This window comes from Babylonia areolata, chromosome 8 (assembly GCF_041734735.1).
Source record: "Babylonia areolata isolate BAREFJ2019XMU chromosome 8, ASM4173473v1, whole genome shotgun sequence".
Classification (NCBI taxonomy): domain Eukaryota; kingdom Metazoa; phylum Mollusca; class Gastropoda; order Neogastropoda; family Buccinidae; genus Babylonia; species Babylonia areolata.
Window position 1 is genome coordinate 23,135,843 of NC_134883.1, and position 23,761 is coordinate 23,159,603.

Here is a 23,761-nt window from a genome sequence, read left to right on the forward strand (position 1 = left end):
AGCACCATGCTCCTGCCGCAGCTGATGCACTTCGTCTTTCACGTCGTCCAGCTTGCTGTTCATGGAAGCGTTCATCTCCTTCACATCCTGGATACATGACATGACGTCAGCAAGGGACGGTTCCTTGGAGGAGCGAGACGGGTGAGAGGAGGAGAGCCGGGTCTGCCGCATGCTGGAGGATCCTGAGGCGCCTTGGTCAGGGTTGGGGCCGGGGTTTGCTTCAATGTCTCCACATCGTAGTAACAATTCTCCAGATCCGCGGCGTTGATATAAATTGTCCCCCCAAAACATGAACACGAGGACCAGACCAAGCAATACACCGGTCGTACGGGAACGAGCTGACAGCATGGCCACCCAACTTTTTTTCTTCAACACTGCCCTCTTCAACATAAAGTTGATGAAAACTGGGTGAAAGGCACCACAAACCGAGCGGAACTGTAGCTGGGCCCACGGCATAGTCTTAAACGAAGTAGGTGGCAAGTTTTCAGTACCGTACACTATCTGTAGTTACAGTAACTACTGAAAAACTGACGACTGTGTGACACACACGTTCAGTTCTCATGCACGTGCAAAACGCCCCCAGAGAGAGAGAGAGAGAGAGAGAGAGAGAGAATGTTCTGATTATTGTCTGTCTGTCTGTCTGTCTGTATATATGTATGTATGTATGTATGTATGTAGGTACGTAGGTGCGTAGGTAAGTACGTATATATGTAAGTATGTATGTAAGTATGTTGTGTATATATATTCCATTGCATGTCTCTATTTCACTGTATGTGTTTATTCGATTGTTTTTAGTACTGGATTTATAACGCGTTTAGAGATTGCTTCAGCTTGTATTATAGCGCTATATGAAAATATAATTTGTATGTATGTATGTTTGTATGTATGTATGTGTGTTTCTTTGCTTATTTGTTTGCTTGAATGAACATGCACGTATGTTTTTCTTTCTTTGTTTTTCCAACAACTGAGTATACGTCATAAGCTATGGTTATTATATGGACAAAAAGCACGTGTTCATACACTTTTGGTTTCTGCATAAAACATACAGACCAGCATACGTACATGCATGCATACATACATACACAGGACATGTACATGCATGCTTGCATTCATACATCCATGCATACAAACACAGTATACATTTGATATATGGTGTGTGTGTGTGTGTGTGTGTGTGTGTGTGTGTGTGTGTGTGTGTGTGTGTGTGTGTGTGTGTGTGCGTGCGTGCGTGCGTGTGTGTGTGTGTGTGTGTGTGTGCGTGTTTGTGTGTGTGTGTGTAAAAACACACAAACGTATACGCATCAACGTGTGTGCAAAATTACACATACACAAAGACAAAATACGCAACGTCATTCTCTGTCATCCACCCACCTGTCTTTCTCTGGTGTTGTGGGCAGTTTCAGTGGAGAGGTACACAGTAAACGCTGGCGTCACCGTGACAAAGTCACGTTCGTCCACGTCAATGATATTCAGCGTCACAGAAATCGTTGACGACAGCTGGGGGACGTGGCTGTCCCGAACCGAGACCACAGCTTCCACCTTGGGAACAACAGAAAGAAAAATGATGAGGAGATGAGACACAGGGATCAATGGATGACAAAACAATTCACCCCTTTGTTTCTTTAAAGTTCCGAAATCCTTTGTTTTTGTTGATTAAGGCTTTCTTAAATGATTTATCTGTCTCCCAGTCAAGGCCAGTTAGAAGTTTAATTCATCGATTTCGTTTGAATGCCCTTCGGACTAAATTGTTAAAAAAAAATACAGTGTCTGTGCGGAAAAGAAGCCAATGTCTACCACATGGTTGCCCATTGTCCTAAAACAAGACAACTGTTCTTTCAAAAAACTAGCCGACCATTTTCTACCAAACACATGTTTGTCCTTAGGAGATGTTTTGAATGAATAATTATTCAAAACATGCTTTTTACTGTTATACAGATGTTTAACTCACTGTTATAATTCATGTTATAATTCACTGTTAGTGAGTACAGTCCTTCGTAGCTCTTTGTTTTCCACTACTCACTACAGTCATCCCACCACCTCTTCTCATGAACCAAACGCCTCATCTCTCATGCGCACTTTTTTTTTAACCCGTCTAATATCACTAAACAGTGAAAAGACGTTAAATTAAACTTCACACACACACACACACACACACACACACACACACACACACACACACACTGAACCAGTATATAGCTTACCAACGAAAAAAGTGGTTTGGTCACCTAACTACAACCTCTCTCTCTCTCTCTCTCTCTCTCTCTCTCTCTCTCTCTCTCTCCTGTGATTTTTTGTCTATTTTTTCATTGATGGATTGATGCAAAAAAACAATTGTCGCTTATTCAATTTGCCATCATAAAATAAAATCTTGACTCGTCTTCACACACACACACACACACACACACACACACACATCCAACTTTCTTTCCCTTGCCCATAATTTATCTCAGCGTTTCGTGACAACAACAAAAACAACAATGGCTGGTTCGTCACATCAAGTCACACGTACGTACCCGATGGAAAGTCTCATAGTCCGGTGAGCTGGTCAGCTGGATCTGCCCCTCACCCGTGACGGTCAGTACGTTCTGCACGGTGACCGAGTCCACCCGGAACAGCAGAGGTCCGTTAGTGTCCGGCTGGTCAGCGTCCAGGACACGGAGTGACCCCACAGAATGACCAGCGGGCGTGTGTTCCGCCACGTGCAGGACCAAGATCTGCCCGTCCTCAAACTGTGGAGTGTTGTCATTGACGTCTGTGACGTTCACCTGCAGGGGGAGGAGTGGGAGATGGGGTGGGGAGGGGTTAAGGGGGGAATTTTGGTCCTTGTTTTCATTCAGCCTTTCTTACACCCGGTACTCAAAATGCCTAAATGTTTAATCACCACAGCACACGAGAAACAAGTAAAGCAATAAGATCAAGGAACATCGTGACATTCATGAACTTGCGTACGCATCTACAACACACACACACACACACACACACACACACACACACGCACACGCACACACACACACACACACACACACTTCGCACACACAAACACTCCTACATACCTGCACCAACTTCCGAACGGTGGTTCCATCCCCACCATCACCACTGACGTTGACCCACAAGTAATACACACTCCGTCTCTCGTAGTCCAAACGCCCCTTCACCACAACCTTCACCGCCCCTCCTCCTCCCTCTCCCTCCACCACCAACTCAAAACTGTCGTCATGGTTACCAGACACGATGACGCAACCGTTGCCTGGTGACGCAACAGGAAAAGGATCCAGGACTCCGACCACGGACCCCAACGAAGCGTTCTCAGCCACTGTCAGGTTTTGGAAGTATAGAGAGGAGGAGGAAGGGTCAGCGTCGTCGTCGGCTAGCGGGGGGGATACGTAGACTGTGACGTTGGTGGAGGTGGTCAAGGGAGGAGTCCCGTGGTCAGTGGCCGTGACGGTCAGGGTGTGCACGGACCGTGCGTGGGTCAGCCAGCCGACGGTGGTCAACCGGCCGCTGTCCGGGTCCGGGATGGAGAAGAGTCCCTCTTCGTTTCCTGCGGCGGTAGTGTTGTCGGTGATTTTTTTTTTCTTCCCAGGATGGTGATGATGATTATGGTATAACGATATTTGTATTATCATCGTCATTATCATCATCATTAGCAGCAGCAGCAGCAGCAACAGCAGCGGCGTATCATTATTATCAGTAGTAGTAGTACTAGTAGTAGTAATAGTGATGATGATAATCATACTACTCCTGCCACTTCTACTACTAATTACAAAGTTATTACCCTTATCCTCACTATCCATTTTCTTATGTTTTTTTATGATAATGGTTATGATTGTAATGGTTATCAGCAGCAGCATCGGCAGCAGCAGCAGCAGCAGCAGCAGTAGTAGTAGTAGTAGTAGTGTTCTTTTTTTGTTGTTGTTGTGGTAGCAGAAATGATAGTGTAGTAGTGGTGATGTTGGTTTAATCACGATCTTCATTCTTCGTTATATATATGTCGTCATGATTTTCCATAACCAGCTTTTTATTGCTCACGTTTTTTGTGTGTTCACAACTCATAAACGAAAGAAAATACACCGTAGAAATAAAAGCATTACAGAATTTAAACACGATCTTTCCATCTCGCGTCTGTCTGTCTCTCATTACCACAATAGCCTAACAGTAGCCTTTACTGCGAAGGATAACATGATAATTAATCCTGCTAAGCAAAAGTTCCATTCTGACGCAATCGACCGATTACGTTTTATTCCACCAACGGATCTCAACATATTTCCACATGCATACCTGCAGTGATGGCGAACGAAACCCGCGCATTGTCTCCCATGTCTTCATCATCAGAGGCGTTCAGCACCGACAGCTCCGTTCCAGGGGAAGCCACTCGCCCCACAGTCACCTCCACAGACCTCGAGGTCATCGCGAACACGGGCGCGTGGTCGTTGACGTCGACGACAGTGAGGGTGAGGGTGGTGAAGGAGGTCAGTGCCGAAGTGCCTCCGTCCTGGGCCAGGAGGTGCAAGAGGAAGCGAGGGGTGTTCTGGGCGCTGAGGTTCGTCCTCAGGACCAGGTCTCCCGTGGAAGCGTTCAGCGAAAACACGCCTCCAGGGTCGCCGGATGCTATGTAGAACCTCACCTCCCCATCTCCCGCTCCGCCGTCTGGGTCCGTGGCCAGGACAGTGATCAGAGTGCTCCCCGCCGGAGTGTTCTCGTACACCTCCAAAATGTACGGAGCTCCACCGTCAAACCGCGGTGGATGTTCGTTGACGTCACGAACTTCGATCACCACCGACGTCACGCCGGACCTTGGGGGCTGACCTCCGTCCGTGGCTGTGACGACACACGCGTGTCTGACGTCATCCTCCTCGCGGTTTAACTCTTCATTAGCGGTGATGACGCCGGTACTGGCGTTGATGCTGAACAGTTTGGAACAGCCGGAAATGGTGAGAGATACCTCTCCGAAAACGTCGGCATCGTCGTCGGAGACGTTCACCTGCCCTACGTAACTGTGCTCTGGGGAACCTTCGTCTATAGAGAAACGATACACGGCCAGGCCTGGCTCTGGCGAGTGGTCATTGATGTTGATGACATTGATGTTGATAGTAACGCTGTCCTTAACTGCGGGGTCCTGTTTATTTTGAGCGTCTACCTCCAAGACAAAGTCGGTATCCACTTCGAAATCGACCGTGCCAACCACCTGCAATTCTCCCGTGTATTCTTTGACGTGGAACAAACCTTTGCTGTTCCCTGTGCGTATGACGTAGCGCAAAGTACCATTTATTCCTTCAGTAGCTCCCAGGGTTGTGGCATTGACGTCATGGATGATGGTATTGACGATTACGTTTTCTTTTATGAACAGGGTTATTGAGCTGACGTCAAATTTTGGTTGAGTTCCTGCTGGAAGGACTTGTATTCTTACGGTAGCTTCTGAGAAACGCTGGAAAAAAAACGAAAAAAAAGGGGGAAATAAGTAATATTATTTATTTAATTCTGCACACACAAAAATCACACCAACAAACATGAAGTCTGTGTGTGTGTGTGTGTGTGTGTGTGTGTGTGTGTGTGTGTGTGTGTGTGTATTTGTGTATGTGTCCGCCCGTATTATATTTTGTAAACTCCCATTTTCTCATTCCCACTCTCCCACCACCTACATAATAGCACTAGTGTTCTCGAATTGTCATGTCTTTTGATTATACTCATGATTAAAGCATTTGAGTATATCTCAGTTTGTTGATAGCTTTGAAATGATATCAAATCAAAATGAAATAAAAAACAAAACTAACGAAAACAACAACAACAACAAAACCGAAGCAATAAGAGCATCCATCTACAAAACAAAAGTACAGATACAAAAGCATCCAGCTGAAGGACAGAAAGTAAATGAGAGAAACTGGACGCAAACAAGGGGCAGAAAATAAATAAAACAGAACTCCGATTCGAGGTAATGTGGATACTTGAGCCTATCCTCGGTCAGAGACCAAGCTCTAAGCGCTTTCCATACACGGAGTCATTTACACCACAGGTTGCCTACCTGGGTAGAGCCGACTTACGGCTGCCACTGGGCGCTCATCATTCGTTTCCTGTGTCATTCAATCAGATTTCAGGCGCACATACATACACACTCAGACAGACATGTAACATTTTACTTGTATGACCGTTTTTGTTTATTTACCCCATCATGTATGCATGGCCAGAAATAGAAACATAAAGAAAAAGAGAGAGAAAAAAAAACACACACAAAAAACAAGCATTAAAAAGAAAAGAAAACTTTACGACAGTTTATACTCACGTAATCTGACCGACTCCCGGTTTTCCGAGCTCTGATCGTGAGAACGAATTCCCTGACGCCATCATATCTCAAAGGCCTCGTCGTCCTCAACCCCCCGTCGTCCACCAGAGCAAAATACCCGGCGCCGTTACCTGACACGATGCTGAGCGTGAAGTTAGCGTTCTCTCCTACGTCAGCATCCGTCACCGTGACATGTCCCACTATGACGTCATCTTTCGTGTTATGCGGCACGTGAAATTCGTACACGCTATTCGAGAACACGGGGTCGTGATCGTCCACGTCTTCCACTTGGACCTGTGCGAGAAGAAGATATGAAACAATTGTATCACGCAGAGCATTTCGAAACGGTGTCTTCATCGAATTACACATTAGCATGGTCACTACAACAGATAATAAATAAGTCAATCAATCGTCATCGTCAAACTCATAATCCAGACCATCATCTGAACACAGACTCATAACCAGCATCATTCTCGTTATCCATATCCAAGCTTGGAAGTATCCATTATCATTAGCAGCAGCAGCAGCAGCAGCAGCAGCAGCAGTAGTAGTAGTAGCAGCAGCAGCAGTAGAAGTAGTAGTAGTAGTAGTAGTACAGTGAGTGATAAAACGGATGGGAAGCATCCTGAATGGTTTCACTCAATTTCCTTTTTTTTGCGAACTGATCGAAGAATTCTGATAGCTATTTCTGTGCAGCGCGAACGAATTCGCCTGCCAGTCTGACAACCCGTGTGACAATCTTACCTGATCTTTAACTGTCAAAGTTCCATTCCACGCACGCTATGTTGGGTATGTTGATGCTCTCAATCAGTGGCCAGTGTACAATTTCCGAGATAAGACTACTGACATCAAAAGCATCCAACTTCTTAAGAAAATGCAATAATAGGTTTGCTTTGTATTTTTTTTTTTTCATTTCAACTGCCTGAGAAGTTGCAATGATAAGTCTGACCGCAGGCAACAAAGGTTCATTCACACACACACACACACACACACACACACACACACACACACACACAACCAAATCCAAACCCACCCACCTTCACAGCCAAAGAAGCCGAATCTCCCCTGTGGTTCATCGTCAAGAACTGCAAGCTGTACTCCTCCACGGCCTCTCTGTCCAGCGGAGACCCCAGAATCACCTGACCACTGTCTGGCAGCACCAGGAAAGGCGTGTTCGTGGTGGTCAGTGTGTAGTTGAGGTCCTCAGGGTCATCCAGGTCCTCGGCTTGCAGGTGGAGGAGAACCACGCCCAGGGGAAAGTCCTCCGCCACGGTCAGGGTTCCGCCTGGAGAGGTCAGGAACTGGGGGCTGTGTTCGTCCTCGTTGGCGATCTCCAGCTGGGAACACAGAGGTATATATACACGTGCGTATCCATGTCAGTGCTCGGTGGGTAATGGAAACAAGAACATACCCAGCATGCACACCCACGAAAACGGAGTATGGCTGCCTACATGGCGGGGTAAAACGGTCATTCACGTAAAAGCCCACTCGTGTATACGAGTGAACGTCGGGGTTTGCAGCCCACGAACGAAGAAGTTACAAGTACGTGTTTGTCTGTGGGCGATTCGTGATCAGGTCTTTGTGGATACAGTCTTTTTTTCCCTTCAATTCATTGGATTGGGTTACGGGGGATTTCAGCTGTATAACTGTACGAAATAACATGGCTATTATCACCGTCATATCACCACCAGTAACACCAACTAAAACCATTACCAATCGCTGACACTCATCACCATCATCACCACTATCATAATCACCATCAAACGATACCAAACTACACACTTCACCAATCGCCAACACAAAAACCAATAGAAAAAAAACACAACTTCGCTGCACCTGAACAGTGGCAGTAGCACTGAGCGGTGTATTTCCGCCATCCACAGCCACAATCAGTAAGCTGATGATTCTGCTGCTGCTGCTGTTGTTGGTACTGCTGCTGCTACTGTTGTTGCTGCCAGCAATGTACTCCTCCTCCGGCTCCTTCAACACCGTGATGACTCCACTGCTGGCATTCACAGAGAAACTGCCGTTGAGGCTGTCGGCCAAAGAGTAGGTCAAGGCCGCGTTCGTCCCCTGGTCAAGGTCCGTCGCTGACCACGCTCCGAGGATCGTTCCTGATGCCGGCATCTTGGGCAGCTGGGGATGTTTAGGTGTGTTAGGATTATTTGCGTTTTATACATAATTATATATTCATATATACTGATACGTATAGACACAGTGGATGTGAATTCACTGCCCCATAAACAGCTATGAGACCATTAACCTTCAATTATTGATAAGAAGCATTCTCCCATGATATCAATTTCTTCCTCTTCAATTTGTTGCGTGTGCTGCCTTCTCACCCTTAGCCAGGAGAAAGCGGGATTGAACACTGGTGCGTTGTCGTTGGCATCCTCTACCACGACCTCCAGAATGGCCGTGGCTGTCTGACCCCGCTTGTCCCCGACCTTCACATTCAGCACGTGCCGTGACATCGCCTCGCGGTCCAGGTGACGCACGAGCGTGATGACGCCGTTGCCTCGGTGGAGGTGAAAGAGTTTGTCCTCGTTTCCGGAGAGTAGTTCATACTGTGGACACATATATACACACACACACGCGCGCGCGCGCGCGCGCGCGCACGCGCATGTATGCATACACACATACACAATCGTATACACACACACACACACAAACACACACACACACACATTTGATTCCTGCATTGATTGATTAATAAATCAAATGACTCATTATTGAATGGCTGATTATTGATTGATTGATTGATCAATAATTGCTTTTGATTGGTTTCCGGATTGACTGATGATTTGTTTATTATTGGTTATGTAATGGCAGATTGAATAATTGGTTGACTGGTTGGCTGGTTGAATGATTAAATGAATGAATGAATGAATGAATGCATGAATGAATGAATGAATGAATGGTCGATCGGATCAAATCGCATCGACTGGACTTGACAGGACAGGAAAGGGCCGGGCGACTGACTGACTGTTTGCTGGTTTACTTGCTTATTCTCTGGACTGACTGACTGACTGACTGAGTCGGTTTGGTCGATCGGTTGTTGGACAGGTCAGGCCACCCACCCGCAAAGTGGTGAAGGAGCAGCAGGCAGCCACCCGATGCAGCACGGTGCCCACCGCCGCGTCCTCTCCCACCCGGGCGCTTAAAGGAAGGCTGGACAGCCTCAGCTCTGGTTCCACCATGATGACGACATCCACCCGTGACGTCATAGGGGGCGTGCCTCCGTCGTTGGCTTCCACGATCAGATGGTACAGGTCCAGTGTCGGGTGACGTGTCGCTGTCAGCTGGCCGTTGGTGCTGTTGATCTGTAGAGAGAGAAGTGGGGGGTTGGGGTGAAGAGAAAGTTTCGGTGACATTACGATGTTCGTCTTTTCTGTTTGCTTGTTTGTAAATAAACGTATTTGTATTTCTTTTTATCACAACAGATTTCTCTGTGAAATTCGGGCTGCTCTCCATAGGGAAGCGCGTCGCTACACTACAGTGCCATCCATTTTTTTGTATTTTTTCCTGCGTGCAGTTTTATTTGTTTTTCCTATCGAAGTGGGTTTTTCTACAGAATTTTGCCAGGAACAACCCTTTTGTTGTCGAGGGTTCTTTTACCTGCGCTGTGCATGCTGCACACGGGACCTCGGTTTATCGTCTCATCCAGATGACTAACGTCCAGACCACCACTCAAGGACAAGTGGAGGGGGAGAAAATATCGGCGGCTGAGCCGTGATTCGAACCAGCGCGCTCAGATTCTCTCGCTTCCTAAGCGGACGCGTTACTCCACTAAACTGGGCTAAGCATGAAAATGGCATAAAGGCCAGTATACACAGTCTTTAGTATAGTATATTCTGTTAAGAAAGGAACATGGTCATTCTTGTCACGTTCCCTATTTTCCATCGCAACCAGAGGGGGTAAACTGTTATGTTTTATACTATATTTGGTCTCATCTCTTCACACACACACACACACACACACACACACACACACACGCACGCACGCACGCATGCACGCACACACACACACACACACAATCAAAAATAAACTACTTTATTGCTCAACCCCACACCCCCTTACACACACACACACACACACACACACACACACACACACACACACACCCCTAAAGAACCGTTATAATCAGATAACTAATTAAACAAAGAAAAGAAACAAACCTACCTCAAACGCCCCGTCCACATTCCCACCAACAATCCCGTACCCAAGTCGACCGTTCACGGTGTCGACGTCTTCCCGGCAATCCACCGACGTCACGGTGGACCCCACCCAAGGGAAGACAACCACGGCCACCGGTTGACGCCGCCGACAGTCAGGCGCCACGTCGTTGACGTCAGAGACCGTGACGTGTAGCGTCATAGTGACACTTCTCCGATCCTCCGGACTGGCGGACAGATCGTGGGCAATGACCGGAAGTGTGTAAGCGTCGGTGGTTTCCCGGTCCAAGGGAGCGGCGAGCAACACGCGCCCTGACTGGTCCACGAGGAAGGGAAGGTCAGGGGTCAAGGGTCGGGAAGAACGGTAAGCGACCTTTCCGTCCCAGCCGAAATCGTTGTCCGTGGCGTTCAGCTGGAAGACCACGGATCCTGGAGAGAGTTGTTGAAAGTAATAATGATGATGATGATGCTGATGTTAGTAATGAGGAAACAACAACAATAATGATGATAACGATAATGATGATGATGATGATGATGTTAGTAATGATGATAACAACAACAATAATGATGATAATAATGATGATAACGATAATGATGATGATGTTAGTAATGATGATAACAACAACAATAATGATGATAATAATGATGATAACGATAATGATGATGATGATGATGATAACAAGAACAAGAACAACAACAATAATAATAGTAATAATAAGAAGAAGAAGAAGAGAGAGAAGGAGGCGAAGAATGATGATGACGATGTTACAGCTACCACTACTACTGCTAGAATTAGTAGTAGTAGTAGTAGTAGTAGCAGTAGAAGTCAATATAATACTTCTACCGAATACACATATTTTGTTGTAGTAGTAGTAGTAGCAGCAGCAGCAGCAGTAGTCGTCGTCGTCTTTGAAGTAGTAGTAGTAGTATCACGTGTATTTTGAAACCTTCCATCATCATTACTTTAACAGCAACGACCTCGGCATTTGCAATAAATGAATAAACATAAACGGGACATTGTTTTCTTTCTTATCTTCTGACATTACAGCAAATGAGTTACATATCCTATATATCCTTCTTTTTCGTTTTTCTGCCGTGTGACTTTCAAGTGCAAGATAGTTTTCATTCTGCCATTTAGGTGGTCATGTCCCGTGTTGATTTTTTTTTCGGGCGGGGGGGGGGGGGGGGTACCAATGGTGCATGTGTTCGTATTTCCATAACCCACCGAAAGCTAACACGCATGACAGGATATTAAACACGGGTATTTGATGACGCGCACACGAATGCGCACGAAAAGCAATATGTTGCACATGTGTTGACCTGGTAAATTGTTAAAACAAAATCTTTAAATTCTTACTTGGTACAGATGGCATTCTTAACTGAACCGTTTGCGGATTTCGGAAGGATGAAAACGAAGCATTGTTTGACTGATTAAATCAACAATTCTCCATCGATTTTCGCCGTTGTAGTAAACGACCCTGCAGTGGTCTCACGTAGTGCTGGTACAGGGGGGTTGTAACAGGGATTCAGCTGTGGAGTAGAACGAGATATCCCCATCCCATGCATCAATAAAGGGACAGAACTAAGGACTCTCAGACTGAAAGTCGAACGCTCTAAATATCCGGCGATTACACCAGTCTGTCCGGTAACACTCGTATCATCAAATCCACACACACCCTCACCTGGAACCGTGTCCTCCGACACCAGGAAGTGGGTACCACTGATCCAGACGGGGTCAAACTCGTTGACAGGGGTGACGGTGAGGAGGATGGTGGCGGTGCCGGTGAGGGAAGGGGCTGTGCCCAAGTCACGTGCCTCCACCCTGATGACGTGCTGGTAGCGCGTGTCGAAGTCCAGCTGCCCTTTGACCCGCACGTGCCCAGTGACCTCGTCGATGGACAACGGGCCGTCTGTTGAATTGAATTTGTATTGTTCGAGTGAAGTGAGTGAAGTGAAATGAAGTGAAGTGAAATGAAGTGAAGTGCAGAGAAGTGAAATGCAGGGAAGAGAACAGAAGAAGAGAAGAGAAGTTTACTGAAGTGAAGTGGTATGAAGTGAGGTGTAGTAAAGTGAAATGAAGTGAAGTGATATGAAGTGAAGTGTAGTAAAGTGAAATGAGAGGTGAAGTGAAGTGAAGTGATATGAAGTGAAGTGCAGTAAAGTGAAATGAGAGGTGAAGTGAAGTGATATGAAGTGAAGTGCAGTAAAGTGAAATGAGAGGTGAAGTGAAGTGATATGAAGTGCAGTAAAGTGAAATGAAAGGTGAAGTGAAGTGAAGTGAAGTCATATGAAGTGAACGCTAAGAGTACGTCGTTAGTTAATCCAAGCAATCATGGCGATACTATACTGTAATGTACTGTGCTGTGCTGCACGGAACGGAACGCAGACACTAGAAATTTCACCTTTCATGGATTAATAAAATATTGCATTGCACTGCATTGCATAACATTGCATTGCATTGTATTGCATTGCATCGCATTCCATTATATTGTACTGCGTTGTATTGCATTGCGTTGCTTGCGTTGTACTGCACTGCATTGCATTGTATTGCATTGCATAGCATCGCGTCCTGTCGCGTTGTATTGTATTGCATTGCACAGCATCGCGTCCCGTCGCGTTTTATTGCATTGTATTGAATTGCATTGTATTGTATTGTATTGCATTTCATTGCACTGCGTTGCTTGCGTTGCACTGCATTGTATTGCATTGCATAGCATCGCGTCTCGTCGCGTTGTATGGCATTGTATTGTATTGCATTGCATTGTACGTTCAAGTATACCTTCAATAGCGTAGCGCACCTCCCCTTCATGCTCATAATCCAGGTCCAGTGCCTGCACCCTCAGAACCGGGAATGTATAGGAGGTGGCCTCTGTGACACTGGCGTAATACAGCTCCTGGCCAAACAACGTTGGAATCTGTCTGATCTTCGCACTGCCATCCTTTTACCCTTTCTCTCTTGGTGCATGGGGTGAATGGTGTTAGGTAGACAATACACGAATCCGGATATTGTAGCCAGAAATTAATACAGAGATGAGTGATATGGAGTTATAACAAAATAAAAAGAATAAAATATGTATATACAAACCTTACAAAAAAAAAAAAACCCAACAGGGCTTGAGTGTATCATTTTTAATAAAACCTCAGAATGACAGGTATTGTACCTGATCAATGATTTAAAAAGATAATTAAGATAAGTCAATAAGTTCAGAGAGAGACAGACAGACAGACAGACAGAGGGACAGACAGACAGAGAACGAAATATAATATAACAATACAATTTTATATGAAATGATATATATATATATATATATATATATATATATATATATATATACATATATACATACATATATATATATATATATATATATATATATATATATATATAATATACATATCACACACACACACACACACACACACACACACACATATATATATTGAGTGTTGGCCTGGAGGTAACGCGTCCGTCTAGGAAGCGAGATAATGTGAGCGTACTGTTTCGAATCACAGCGGCAGTCGGCAGTATTTTCTCCCCCTCCACAAGACGTTGAGTTGTGGTCTATCATTCGGATGAGACGATAAACCGAGGTCCCGTGTGCAGCATGCATTTAGCGCACGTAAAAGAACTCACGGCAACAAAAGGGTTGACCCTGGCAAAATTCTGTAGAAAAATTCCACTTCGATAGAAAAACAAATAAAATCGCAGGCAGGAAAAAAAACATAAATGGGTGGCGCTGTCAATGTAGCGACGCGCTCTCCCGGCCCGAATTTCACACAGGGAAATGTGTTGTGACAAAAAGAGTAATACAAATACAAATAAAGACAGAAAGAGGAAAACACACATATACACACAGACACACACACACTATACCACACCACACCACACCACACCGACAACTACAACACACACAGATCCTAACCCAACCCACAACCCCCCCTAATTCGAAAAAAACAACAACAAAAAACCCAAAAAAACCCACCGTACCTGCATAAACACAGGACTCAGATCATTGACGTTCTCCACGTGGACCACAACGTTGGCGACGGCTCGTTCCTGGCTACGGTTGGACGAGAAGGCGAAGGCCTGAAACCGACTCTCCGTGAAGGAGTCCGCATCCAGAGCCTGCTTGAGGATGACCTCGCCCGTGTAGGGGTGGACGAGGAAGCTGTTGTCAGGGGAGGACGTGGAGGCCGTGGTCTGGAGACCGTACTGGACAGTGGAAGCCGGGGTGTTGGGGGCATCCGAGTCTGTGGCCGACAGTCTCAGCACGGTGGACCCTCGCGGGAGACTCTCGCTCACGTCTATACGTTTGTACACACGCAGATGAAAAGCAAAAAAAAATGTTAAACGTATTTGCTTTGGGTATATGTGTTCCTTTGTGTTATGGTGTTGTTCTGGATATCAACATATCATTTCCGCTGAAAGAAGAAAAAAAGAAGAAAGAAAAAGAGAAGAATTCTGTGTTCTCTCTCTCTCTCTCTCTCTCTCTCTCTCTCTCTCTCTCTCTGTGGCTCTCATTCTTGGAGAAAAATTTTTTTTTTTTAAATGATGGTCACAGGTTACCGTCACTGAATGGTTCAAGCTCCCTTCCTATCATCATCATCAACATCATCATCATCATCAACATCCCCGGAGATTTTCTTACTGATATCATTCATAACTGTTGTCATAAAAAAGTGTCTGTATCATACTGCTCCGGAGATTTTCTAAATGATATCATTCATAACTACTGTCAAAAAAAAAGTGTATGTATCACACTGCTCCGGAGATTTTCTGAGTGATATTCATAACTGTTGTCATAAAAAAAATGTCTGTGTCATACTGCTCCGGAGATTTTCTAAATAATATTCAGAACTGTTGTCATGAAACAGAATGTCTGTGACATACTGTTTAGAACCCACTCAAAAGAAACTTCATTGAAACTACCATAAATGAAAGGTAGCGATGAATGAATTATTTCATCGATCAGTCCAATAATCAGTCGAACATTGAAGAAATAAATAGATAAATAAATAAATAAATGAATGAATGAATATGTAAACCAGCAAATAAACAATAAAGGCTTGAATAAGTGACTAAGCAAGAAAATATATACATCCATAACATGATTTTTTTTTTAATTAAAAAAAAAAGAAAAAAGAAAAACAACAACAAACAACACAAAAGAAAACAAAAATAAATAAACAGATAGACAAATAGATAAATAAATAAATGAATAAAGAAAGAAAGAAAGAAAGAAAGAAAGAAAGAAACTCACTGGCCGCGCAGTCTGTCATCTGGAAATGAGTGAATAATAAATAGAGATAAACAGATAACTAAATAGATAACTAACTAAATAACTAACCAACTGAGACACACATAAAACTATCATTATTATCTTCTTCTTTTTTTCTTTTTCTTTTTTTAAACAACAACAAAACACCGAGGTCTCACTGGCCGCGTAGTCCGGCGTCTCGAACACCGGTCTGATGTCGTCGGCGTCGGTGAGAAGGACGCGGACGGTGGTGGTGGCGCTGATGGGGTTCGGCGGCGTTGTCCCTCACCTCCACCACCAGCTCGTGCTCACGTGGCTCCGAGACGTCATCCCAGTCCAGCACGCGCATCAGTCTCACGCGACCCGTTATCTTCGCCACTCTCAGCGTTTGGGACTCTGTGTGGGGGGTAGGGGTAGTAGTAGGTTGTTTCGAGAGAGAGGGGGGAGGGGAGGAGGAGGGGGAGGGATGCGGGTGGAGGGTGCAGGTGAGTGAATGATACAGGTACGGATAGGGATTATTCATTCATTATAGGCCATGGCCCCACACCCCTACCCCCTAATGATAAGGTGTGCGAACAGTCTATAATGCATGCAAGAGAAAAGTTCTAAGAACAATCAACTGATGCGAAAACGATGTGTTGATCAGACGTGTTTCAGTGAGTGAGTGAGTGAATGAATGAGTGAGTGGGAGTGTGAATGTTTCAGTTAGTGAGTGAATTATTGAGCGAATGAGTGCGTGAGTGAGTGAATTAGTGAGTGAGTGAATTAGTGATTGAGTGGGTGAGTGAATAGATGGTTGCATGAATGAACGAACTGGTGATTGATAAAGTGAGTGAGTGTATGAATGAATCAGTGAGTAAGCGAGGAAGTGAACGCAGGACAAAACGAAGGTTTGAATCAGCGTGAGGGCGAGTGCCTGAATGAATGAATGAATGAATGAATTATTAATTAATTAATCAATCAATTAGCAAGAGAGGTAGTGACAGGGAGACAAGCAGACAGACAGTACAGCGACAGACAGGCAAACAGAGAGAAAGAAGCAGAGAATAAGAGAGAAACGACAAGGCAACAGAAATACGGGCAATCAGACAGCCAGACATCCGCCCATCCATCCATCCATCCACCCAGCCAGCCAGCCAGACAGACACTATGACAACAAAACTACAAACAATAGCCCACCATTCACGGCCTGGAACCGAAGACTGGAACTGGCACGACCTCGATCAAGGTCACTGCAATCAAGGGTCATCACTTCCGTTTTCCTTTTCGTGTCCTCCGACATCTCTGTCATCATGATTGTGCTCTGGCAGGTCTGGGGGTGGATGTTAGGAAAGGCATTAATCCGATGAATGAGAAGAGTGGACGCGCGCGCGCGTGCACTCGTGCGTGCGTGCATTCGTTCATTCCTCCATCCATCCATTCCTAAGTTGGTACTTTCATTCATACACTTGCATATTTTGTGTACATGTACTCTCCCTCTCTCCGTGCCTGTCCCTGTCTCTGTCTCTCTCGCTCCCTTTCTCTGTCTGCCTGTCTGTCTCCTAACCCCCTTCTCTTCCCTCTCTCTCCTTTCTGCCCCCCACCCCTCCATCTAACTCTTCTCTCCCTCTCTCTCCTTCTCAATGAAATTAATTGTTCTGATTTGTACCACCATGTCACCAGAGCTGTACAGCTAATGACATTAAACATTTCAGTGTTCTCTTTCCTTCTCTCTATTCACCCCCTTCTCCCTCCTTCCCCTTCCCTTCCTTCCTCTCTTACACACCTGAGGATACACACACACACACACACACACACACACCACACACACACACACACACAACCATAAGGTGAGAGAGAGAGAGAGAGACACACACACACACACACACAGAGACAGAGAGAGGGCAGTGACCGACCGACAGACAGACGCACAGACGGACAGTACAGACTGACCGGTCCGTTATCATTGTCGTCCATGAGCCTCACTCTGACGCTCATGACCTCGCTCTGCAAAGGACGATCTGGGTCAAGGTCAAACGCCACGACCTTCAGAACATGTGCCTTTTTCTGCTCGAAGTCAAGGAGACCGTGGACGTAGAGGTCACAGGTGTAAGGGTCAAGGTAGAATAAGCTGAGAGGGTTGCCCCCTGCACATTGTCATGTCAATCAATCAGTCGATAACGTAATCAGTCATGGGCAGGCATAAGTAAATAAGGAAGAGAGGATATATATATATATATATGGAGAGAGAGAGAAGTATGTGGAAGCATGAAATCTAGCCAGCCTGACAGAGACTGTCAGTTGCACACACACACACACACACACACACACACACACACACACACACACACACACACGAATTACTCCCGGCTTGACGAACATCGCCAAGCCGTGATATTCATGACATTCCGAAAAACATTCGCTACATCCAGACAGACATTAATGACATTCAGAAAGTCATTTACGACATTCAGAGAGTAATGCACGACATTAAAATAAACCCACAAAACAACAACAAAAACCCAAACTATACACTACATTCAGAGACATTCACGTCATTCAGAAAGACATTCACGACTTTCAGAGAGACATTCCAAGACATTAGAGAGGAGTCGTTTACGACATTCGAGGAGGAGACGTTCACGACATTCGTAGAGACATTCACAACATTCAGAAAGTCATGCACGACATTCAGAGAATTATTCACGACATTCAGAGAGACAAATAGTAAAGAGTGGTATCTCTCCCCATTCACAAGGTACACAACTTCAAGTCAGTGCTACTTTCGCTGCCGATTCAGCTAGCACACAGGTAAATAAAAGGTAGGCTACATTGGAACAAACCCAGACACTTCCTCAAAAAAAGGAAGCACCGGGCCTGTCTTTATACCGATCATTTGACATGTGCACACAGCAGCAGACAGAAGAAATGTGCAAACACAAATTAGCTTTTATTCAAGACTGGCATGACCTCTTTTATCCTGAACAAGCCACACAGAACACACGGACAATACAAAACAAACACACGGTTGCCTCGGTGGTTTTTCAACTGGAAATTAACAAATTCAGAGACACATTCAGACAGGAGACATTGAAGACATTCGATAGAAGAGACGAAAGTTCAAGACATAGATTCAGAGAAACGTTTGAAGACAACCGGCGAGAGACATTCAGGACATTCAGAAAGGAAGAGGCAGGCATTCAATACAGCAAGAGAAAAACATTTCAAGACACGCGGAGAGAGAGGGCTCCGTGCACTGACTGGTGATCTTGTATCGCACGTGCGCCGAGGGATGATGGAGTGGGGTGTCGTCGTCCTCTGCAGAGCAGCGGCCGATGTGAGTGCCCAGTGGAGCGTTCTCCGTCAGCCTGGTCAGCGAGGGCAACCTCGTCACCAACCTCTGTACACACACACGTATGCACACACACGCACACACACACATACACACACACACACACACACACACACACACACACACACACACACACAGACAGACAAACACACACAGTCACTTTATCGGCCTCCACAGTGCTGATGATCATGACGATGTAGGACACACACACGCACACACACACACAAACAAACAAACACACACAGTCACCTTATCGGCCTCCACAGTGCTGGTGAGCATGACGACGTGGGACACACACACACACACACACACACACACACACACACATTCAAGCACGCACGCGCACGTGAACATGCACGCAAGTATCCCATGTTATGGTGGTGTAAGTCGATAAACAACGGTGAGTCAGCGGAAGTAGTATGTGTGTTCAAATTATACATGGAAGAGTTGCACACGCGCGCTGGAAAACGAACACCTGCGCACAGAGTACACGCGCGCACATATCTCCCCAACTCCCACCTCCACCTACCCACCCAAGTTGCTCTTTCTTTTTTTCCTTTTCTTCAAAACTTAAAACCTCTTTTTTTTTCTTTTTTTTCTATTATCGTCTTGTTTGACTGGGAAAATAATTGAAGAGGAGAGAAATGGTAAACAAAGAAAAAACCTGGTAAATTTTGTTTCACGAAGAGTAACCGTACAGTTTCCTTGTTTTGATAATTGTTATACTCCTTATGCACTTCTATTTGTTGACTCAGTTGACACCAAATTAGGCATAAAAATATGAAAAATTCAGTTATTTCCAGTCATCTTGTTTAAAACAATATTGCACCTCTGGGATGGGCACCAAAAAGAAAAAAAAAAAATGAAGCCTAATTATATGCAAACTGCATTTACTGTTATATTTATATTTTTTGTATTCTCTAAACTTGGCACTTTGATCTAATATTCTGACCCAACAACAAGAGCAGTCATTATTATCATTTTCTGTTCAAACAGGAACTTCTTTTGCTAAGCATGGAAGTTTTATTTACTTTGCAAACGTTTTGGTGCAGATAGTAAAAAAGGGAAATTACTCTGTAATTAATGCTAGGGGACTTTATTTGCTTTAAACTGATCTTTCTCATCTTAAACATTACATTTTGAAATTATACTCAATACATAAAAAGCTTGGGTTTTTTTTTAAAGTGTATCACAAGTGAGTCTTGAAGGCCTTGCCTCTCTTGTTCCTTGTATTTTTCTCATGTGAAATAACCTTTTCCAACACGAAATTGTGCTACAAAATGAAATGGAAGGCCTACAGCGCTTTGTCGGCTAGGGTCGATCCGACTGTATTTCACCTTATTCATCATTTACTTTCGTGTTTTTTTTTTTTCTCTCTTCTTCTTTTTTTGGTGTGTGTGTGTGTGCGTTTGCGTTTTTTTAATCATGAATGTTGATTCTTTTAATTTCCTAGCAGTGAAGACATCCGTCATATTTTCATTTTGTACATAAAAAAAATATTATGTCGTGACAGGACTTTGTGTAAAATTATGTTGTTATATTTCTATTTATAACTGTGATGACTTATGACATGTTCGAAATAAAATTACTGATTAAACGAAATAACATGATATCACCAGATTCACACTTACGGGAGCATTGTCATTGACATTGGTAACGCAGATCCGATAGACTTGCTCCACGCTACGGGGAGCCACGGGGTCAAGGTCATAGATGCGAACGGTGATGTTAAAGGTCAAGGTCTTGTTCTCGAAGTCCAGGGCTTGGAGGAGACTCATGTTGCAAGAGTCTGGGTCTACAGTGAAGAAATTCTCCTCGTTGCCAGCTGTGAGATGATCATGATAATGATTATTAATAATCATCAACTTTCTCATCAAAGAAGGGTGAGACTAGGAATGATGATAACAGCAATGATAATGAAGAAAATGAAATTGATAGTAATAATAATGATGAGAGAAATAATAATGCCAATGATGGTGATGATGATGATGATAATAAAAAGAAGAAATATAAAGGTAATAATGATAATGATTATGATGTAGATGTAGAGGGATGGGAGTGTGGGGTGAAAAAAAAAGAAGAAGAAAGAATAAAAAAAGGAAATAAACAAAATAAGAACAACAACAACAACAAAAAGAAAATTCTCTTAACTCACAGAAAACTTTTAAACATGACAGCAGTAAAAGCACCAAAATTATTATGATAAAAAAACAAAGAAAAAAAAAAAAAGAAAAGAAGAAAAAAGTCCATGTAATAATCAGTTGCACATACCCCCCCCCCCCCCCCCCCCCCCCCCACACACACACACATTTATAATATATATATATATATATATATATATATATATATATATATATATATATTTGTATTTCTTTGTATCACAACAGATTTCTCTGTGTGAAATTCGGGCTGCTCTCCCCAGGGAGAGCGTGTCGCTACACTACAGCGCCACCCATTTTTTTTTTTTTTTTTTTGTATTTTTTCCTGCATGCAGTTTTATTTGTTTTTCCTATCGATGTGGATTTTTCTACAGAATTTTGCCAGGAACAACCCTTTTGTTGCCGTGGGTTCTTTTACGTGCGCTAAGTGCATGCTGCACACGGGACCTCGGTTTATCGTCTCACCCGAATGACTAGCGTCCAGACCACCACTCAAGGTCTAGTGGAGGGGGAGAAAATATCGGCGGCTGAACCGTGATTCGAACCAGCGCGCTCAGATTCTCTCGCTTCCTAGGCGGACGCGTTACCTCTAGGCCATCACTCCACATATATGTGTGTGTGTGTGTGTGTGTGTGTGTGTGAAGGTAGTCTTCATATTACTGGCTCAGAGCTGATAGGCCTATGCTGGTCCTTTTCTTTTTTGGTGGTGAAAAGTTGTAAATGACGTCAAAACAAACGAGATCATATGCAGTGACGTCACTCACCAGTGATCTCATAACGCACGTGCCCTGTGAGCTCCAGAGGAGTGTCGTCATCGTCTCCGGAACAGTTGAGGAAGGGCACGCCCAGTGGAGTGTCCTCGGGCACAGAAATGGGCATTTCGGGCACCTCCAAGAAATACTGAAATAAAAATTAAAATAAAGATAAGCCAAAAATGAGAAATATTAGAAACAATGCGTGTCTATTTTTGAGGTAATGGAAAATCCGGTACATATTAAAAAGTCATGTTCGCCTGAGAGTGGAAGGCAAAAAGTAACTGCTCTCTCTCTCTCTCTCTCTCTCTCTCTCTCTCTCTCTCTCTCTCACACACACACACACACACCCACGAATCCTCTGTGTGTGTGTGTGTGTGTGTGTGTGTGTGTGTGTGTGTGTGTGTGAATGCGTGTGTGTTTGTGTCATCTGTATGAAGACATTATAACTGTGAACCATAAACAGCGGAGAAGTGAAGAATTCACCATTGTAATGCCCGATTACAAATATGATTTTGAAAAAAAAAAGAAAAAAAGACGTTCGTCTATCGCATAGATACTCCCCTCAAACAACCAAAATAAAATAGATGAAATTTAATAAACTGAAAATGAAACAAACAATACATTAGAGTAGATGAAATAAAGTAAAATGAAATAAAACAAAACATATGACTGAAATCTAAAGAATAATTCATATATAAAAACGAATCAGTGTGCGAATATCATCCTCAATCCCCTCCTTCCACCGATTTTAATCTTCCACGACCGAAACAAGGTTACCCAATCACACATCATACATCAATCTACCAATGAATTAATAAATAAATCAATCAATAATTACACAACTAATGAAATTATTAAACAAATTTAAAAAGGGGGGAAAAAAAAAAAGACTGACACACAAAAATAATCATTTCCCAATTTCTCCACACCTCGCACAACTCACAGGAGTGTTGTCGTTCACGTCGGTGACCTTTGTCCTATATACCAGAGTGTTTGTTTTGGGGTCAGCAGGGTCAAGGTCAGTGACCTGGATCACAAGGTCGTGAAATGCCTGCGCCTCAGTGTCCAGCGGTCGGGTGGTTTCAATCCTGCAAGGTGTCTTCAGGGCAAAGGCTCCGTTTTCGTTGCCGGCTGACCACATCATAGATCAGTTCTGATTTTGTGTTTCTCTCTCTCTCTCTCTCTCTCTCTCTCTCTCTCTCTCTATATATATATATATATATATATATATATATATATATATATATATATACGTGTGTGTATGTGTGTTAGATGTTAACATCCGTTCCAGTCTGCAGAGAAAAAAAAAGTTCATAGTTCGAACACTTAAAGAGGCACGCACGCATAAACACACACACACACGCACGCACGCACGTACACACACACACACACACACACACACACACACACACACACACACACATCCCCCGTCACCTATCCCCAACACAGATTCCAAAACCACAGAAAAAACAAAACAAAGAAAATCACGACACCTGACGCACCTACAAGCGAATATCTCAGCTGACCACTCAGCAAGGAAGCATCATCCTGATCTGTAGCCGAACAGTCAAAGACAAACGTGCCTGCTGCAGAGTTTTCCTGTACTGTTGGCATTGTCGCTGTATGGTGCAGAACCTGAAATCAGTAAAACCACGCGCGCTAATATGCATGGAAACTTTGCACCGTTTATTTGCTACCCCAGTAGGCTGTCTGTATTACGTATTCTTCATATGTGCACGCGCGCACTCGCGGCGCCACACGCTAACATGGAGGATGAACACGCGCGCGAACGAACACTCGGAGGAT

At 44.2% G+C, this 23,761-nt stretch overlaps 2 protein-coding genes across 2 annotated transcripts in view; both read right to left on the reverse strand.

The window, feature by feature from the left end:
- LOC143284662 (protocadherin Fat 4-like) overlaps nt 1–14,588 on the reverse strand; it is a 27,335-nt gene extending 12,747 nt beyond the window's left edge. The window contains exons 1-13 of the mRNA XM_076591576.1: nt 14,441–14,588; nt 13,232–13,346; nt 12,135–12,362; nt 10,460–10,881; nt 9,358–9,600; nt 8,620–8,844; nt 8,114–8,413; nt 7,315–7,614; nt 6,278–6,571; nt 4,279–5,425; nt 3,054–3,541; nt 2,514–2,765; nt 1,372–1,539 (exon numbers count right to left, since the gene is read on the reverse strand). Coding sequence (XP_076447691.1) covers nt 1,372–1,539; nt 2,514–2,765; nt 3,054–3,541; nt 4,279–5,425; nt 6,278–6,571; nt 7,315–7,614; nt 8,114–8,413; nt 8,620–8,844; nt 9,358–9,600; nt 10,460–10,881; nt 12,135–12,362; nt 13,232–13,346; nt 14,441–14,446 — 4,188 coding nt within the window. The 5' untranslated portion in view covers nt 14,447–14,588. The remainder of the gene's footprint in view (nt 1–1,371; nt 1,540–2,513; nt 2,766–3,053; nt 3,542–4,278; nt 5,426–6,277; nt 6,572–7,314; nt 7,615–8,113; nt 8,414–8,619; nt 8,845–9,357; nt 9,601–10,459; nt 10,882–12,134; nt 12,363–13,231; nt 13,347–14,440) is intronic.
- Nucleotides 14,496–23,761, reverse strand: part of LOC143285240 (cadherin-23-like) — a 20,729-nt gene continuing 11,463 nt past the window's right edge. Inside the window, exons 11-19 of the mRNA XM_076592498.1 lie at nt 23,458–23,590; nt 22,899–23,086; nt 21,965–22,100; nt 20,673–20,866; nt 18,951–19,089; nt 17,643–17,836; nt 16,890–17,022; nt 15,890–16,106; nt 14,496–14,757 (exon numbers count right to left, since the gene is read on the reverse strand). Of these exons, the coding sequence (XP_076448613.1) occupies nt 14,628–14,757; nt 15,890–16,106; nt 16,890–17,022; nt 17,643–17,836; nt 18,951–19,089; nt 20,673–20,866; nt 21,965–22,100; nt 22,899–23,086; nt 23,458–23,590 (1,464 nt within the window). The 3' untranslated portion in view covers nt 14,496–14,627. The remainder of the gene's footprint in view (nt 14,758–15,889; nt 16,107–16,889; nt 17,023–17,642; nt 17,837–18,950; nt 19,090–20,672; nt 20,867–21,964; nt 22,101–22,898; nt 23,087–23,457; nt 23,591–23,761) is intronic.